The sequence below is a fragment of the Macrobrachium rosenbergii genome, chromosome 21 (assembly GCF_040412425.1).
Source record: "Macrobrachium rosenbergii isolate ZJJX-2024 chromosome 21, ASM4041242v1, whole genome shotgun sequence".
NCBI classification, from domain to species: Eukaryota; Metazoa; Arthropoda; class Malacostraca; order Decapoda; family Palaemonidae; genus Macrobrachium; species Macrobrachium rosenbergii.
This window is the reverse complement of record NC_089761.1, coordinates 44,487,916-44,491,872: the sequence shown is the minus strand read 5'-3', so window position 1 is coordinate 44,491,872 and position 3,957 is coordinate 44,487,916. Positions and strand designations below refer to the sequence as shown.

The following is a 3,957-nucleotide window of genomic DNA, read 5'->3' as shown; positions in this document are numbered from 1 at the left end:
AAAAATACTTAAGGAGTAATTTCATCTTATGAATCTCCACTTGTCGGTCTTTACCATTTGTGTAAGTGTTCATAGAATCAGGTAATTAAAGTGCATTCCATAAGGGCTCACCATCTTACACCTTTTCATATCAATGCTTTTTCTATGCAAGAAATCCTTACAAACTTTCTTTGTAACCTAAAACTTCACCAAATGAATCTTTCGTCTTAAAATAAAATTTTGCAGACTTACAGAGGGACAGATGTTAGATACATAAAGTATGAGACTACATAAGCCTATGATATTTCAAATTTGACAGCCGAATTTTATTGTGTCGCCATGTGATCAGTCACTAATTTGCTTTTACTTTTACCGCTCAAAAGATGCTTCAGTAAAAAAAAATTCCTGCAATTGTATGGATCATGAATGAGCTTATACATTTCACAATATCTTTTCATTGGAAGATAATGAGTTATCTATTTGAATAAAAGCCATTACTCATACTAAGAATTTATTACTCAAAATACTGAAGGTCATACATAATAAAAAAACTTCTCACATTAACAGAATTCGCTTGTTATATTGTATGAGAATGTTTAAGCATAAGAAAACAGACGATTTTTAGGCTGTTACGCTTTCCAAAGCAAGATGATACTAAGTTCGTTTCTAGAAGCATTTACGGTGGACAATACCAGGGCCTGATTCATCATATTCTTCCTTGGTGACCCACAAGTTCTGGAAGGTGGACAACGAACCAAGGATGGAACCACCAATCCAGACGGAGTATTTCCTCTCAGGAGGAGCGATGATCTTGACCTTGATGGTAGATGGTGAGAGACCAGTGATTTCCTTCTGCATCCTGTCAGCAATACCAGCATACATGGTGGTACCACCAGACAGAACAATGTTGGCCAACAGATCCTTCCTGATGTCAATGTCGCACCTCATAATAGAGTTGTGGACGATCTCGTGAACACCAGCAGATTCCATACCAAGGAAGGAAGGCTGGAACAGAGACTCGGGAGCACGGAAACGCTCGCTGCTGATAGTAATTACCTGACCATCGGGAAGCTCATATGACTTGTCCAGAGAAGAGGAGGCAGCAGCAACATTCATCTCACTCTCATAGTCGAGTGCAATGTAGCAGAGCTTCTCCTTGATATCACGGACGATCTCACGTTCAGCGGTGGTGGTGAAGGAGTAGCCCTTCTCAGTCATGATCTTACTCAGGTAGTTGGTGATGTCACGACCAGCCAAGTCCAGACGGAGGATGGCATGAGGAAGAGCGAAACCCTCATAGACGGGAACCATGTGGGAGACACCATCTCCAGAATCGCAAACCTCACCAGTGGTACGGCCAGAGGCGTAGAGGGAGAGGACGGCCTGGATGCAGACATACATGGCAGGCATGTTGAAGGACTCGAACATGATCTGAGTCATCTTCTCACGGTTGGCCTTTGGGTTAAGAGGAGCCTCAGTAAGCATTGTTGGTGACTCCTCGGGGGCAACACGGAGCTCGTTGTAGAAGGTGTGGTACCAGACCTTCTCCATGTCGTCCCAGTTGGTTACAATACCATGCTCGATGGGGTATTTAAGTGTAAGGATACCTCTCTTGCTTTGGGCTTCATCACCAATGTAGGCGTCCTTCTGACCCATACCGACCATCACACCCTGGTGGCGGGCGCGTCCGACGACGGAAGGGAATACAGCTCGAGGAGCGTCATCACCGGCAAAGCCAGCCTTGACAAGACCGGAGCCATTGTCGCAGATGAGGGTCGCCGCCTCATCGTCGTCACACATGGTGGTGGTGGGTTTGAAAGATCAGAAAGGGGCCTGTAATTCGAAATGCTAATAGAGACGGATTCAAGGAAAGGTGTTTGGTTTGACAGCAGTCCATGTAACCTCGAGTTCACTGATTTCTTAGATGATAAACACCCAATATTATAAGCTATGATGATACAAATAATTTTTTTGAAAAAAAGTGATTTGGATTCAATTCCAGTTTGCAAGCCATGTTGGTATTAATATATGTGGCCAAGACATTAAAATCCCCTTACAATTTATTAGGGTAATTTTTTTCTCAAGTTTATGAATACATACTTTGGAATGAGAGAAAATAATGGATTGATATTTGTTGTAAACTGATATAAATTATTAATTCTATCAGTGAATTAAATAATCAAGATGAACAAAAAAAGAAAGAAGAATCTCATAGTCAAATTTAGTCCTTTCATGATTTTCATAACATGAAAACCAACGCATGAAATTTTAAAGAAATGGCATTAGATAATGTTTAGTTCCATTTTCAACCATGTTTTTTCATATCGAAACAAACAAGACCTCTTAAACCCTTAAGAGAATGTTATGATACTTAAATTACACGTTAGTGACAACAGATTTCCGAATATACATCATAATACTGACTATGGAATTCCTCCAAAAGAAACACAGATTTCACAAGAAAGTGAGTTTACAAAACTAGGTACTGAAAACCTTATAGGTAGACGACACAGAAAATGACGACATAAAAATCAAAGATAACCCCTGTTCTGCTGTTAATGTTCACTGTCTATTTAGCTGAATTAATTATGCGAGGCACCAACTTGCAGGGGATTGTTATGTGAGAAATGCATCAATTGTCCTTTAAATTGAAAAAATGTGTGTGCAAAGGAAAACAAGTTACGGAAGTTTGGTCAGGTTCGAACAACTTATAGGAAAAGATTTTTTAGCGTCCGGCGACAGATACAATGATGCAATGAGATCTGGTTGTTTTAAGTTTAATATGAAGCTTAAAGAAATATTATCAAAAATAAATCTAGCAAACATCTCGCACACTTCAAATAAATATTTACATTTAATCTTATTTTTTGCACATTGAATAAAAAAAAAGAATATTGTATATACTAAAATTTACGGAACACAACAACTGCGGAACACATTTGCACAACTTCCAAGGAACAAAGTTGTCTAGCAGACTTCACAACGTCCCGGTCGGGAAGTGAGAAACTAACCTGTCGATGAGTCTGAGAACGACTAAAAGCTTTTAGCACAACCGTCCCTTTTTATACGGATGGCGTTCCCTTCGCGCTATTAAGAATGTGAATTCTGGCCAAAATGTTCCCCCTACGAATTCGTTAAAAAAAAAAAGCTTAATGGCAACGTGAAAAAACAACAAAATTCCAAAGGCCTCCTCCTTCTATTTTCATGTCTGTGACATGACAGGGTTAATCCGTCTCGGTGACATCAGGTGATCTGACAACGAAATCGACGCTGTTTGGGTTTCATGGAATAGATTCGCCACCGCTGTCTTACCAAAACTTGGAAACAATTCCGATCGAGATCCTTTTCATCTTTAAAAAAAAAGGGGGAATTATGTCATCTAGCACTTAACCAGAAAGATAAAAATGAAAGTACATTGTCTGCTTAGCTTCAGCTTCCTAAAATGATTTTATTTGTGTAGACAGATCAAAGATAAAGTGCCTCATTACGTCATTTAAACTTTCCAGATGATATTTTAATTTACTGAGATAGATAGAAAAATAAAGCTTACTTAACGTTTATGAAACTATTTCCATTTTGGTCGAAAGATAAAAGAAAATAGTATCCATTCTATACAAACCCATTCATAAATATATTTTAATTTACAGAGACAGGTCACAGAGAAAGTACATCATAATTTGATATTATTTTTTATGAAAACATTTCTGATGAAGCAAAAATCGGCGAAAAAGTACATCAACATTTCATTATCAGCTTTTCAGAATATATCTCCACACACAAAGAAAGATTAAGAATAAAATAAATATTACATTTCAATTCCTTTTGGATTCCTCTTGAATGATTCACTATGAGCATAAGAACATCATCTCAGTAGAGATTTGCTTCAATCTCTAAACCAGTGGAAACCATAAAACAACAGGACTGAAATGTAAAAATCCAAATCGATAGTTATCAAGGATTTCCAAAAAATAAATTAAA

The 3,957-nt window shown here is 38.0% G+C and overlaps 1 protein-coding gene across 1 annotated transcript; it reads right to left on the bottom strand.

Moving 5' to 3' along the window:
* Positions 1 to 477: 477 nt before the first annotated feature.
* LOC136850091 (actin, alpha skeletal muscle 2-like) lies at positions 478 to 3,066 on the bottom strand. Its single transcript, XM_067123640.1, has 2 exons — positions 2,991 to 3,066; positions 478 to 1,812 (listed from the first exon to the last, which is right to left on the bottom strand). The coding sequence occupies exon 2, from the start codon at positions 1,777 to 1,779 to the stop codon at positions 646 to 648; it is 1,134 nt and encodes a 377-aa protein (XP_066979741.1). The 5' UTR covers positions 1,780 to 1,812; positions 2,991 to 3,066; the 3' UTR covers positions 478 to 645.
* Positions 3,067 to 3,957: the final 891 nt, after the last annotated feature.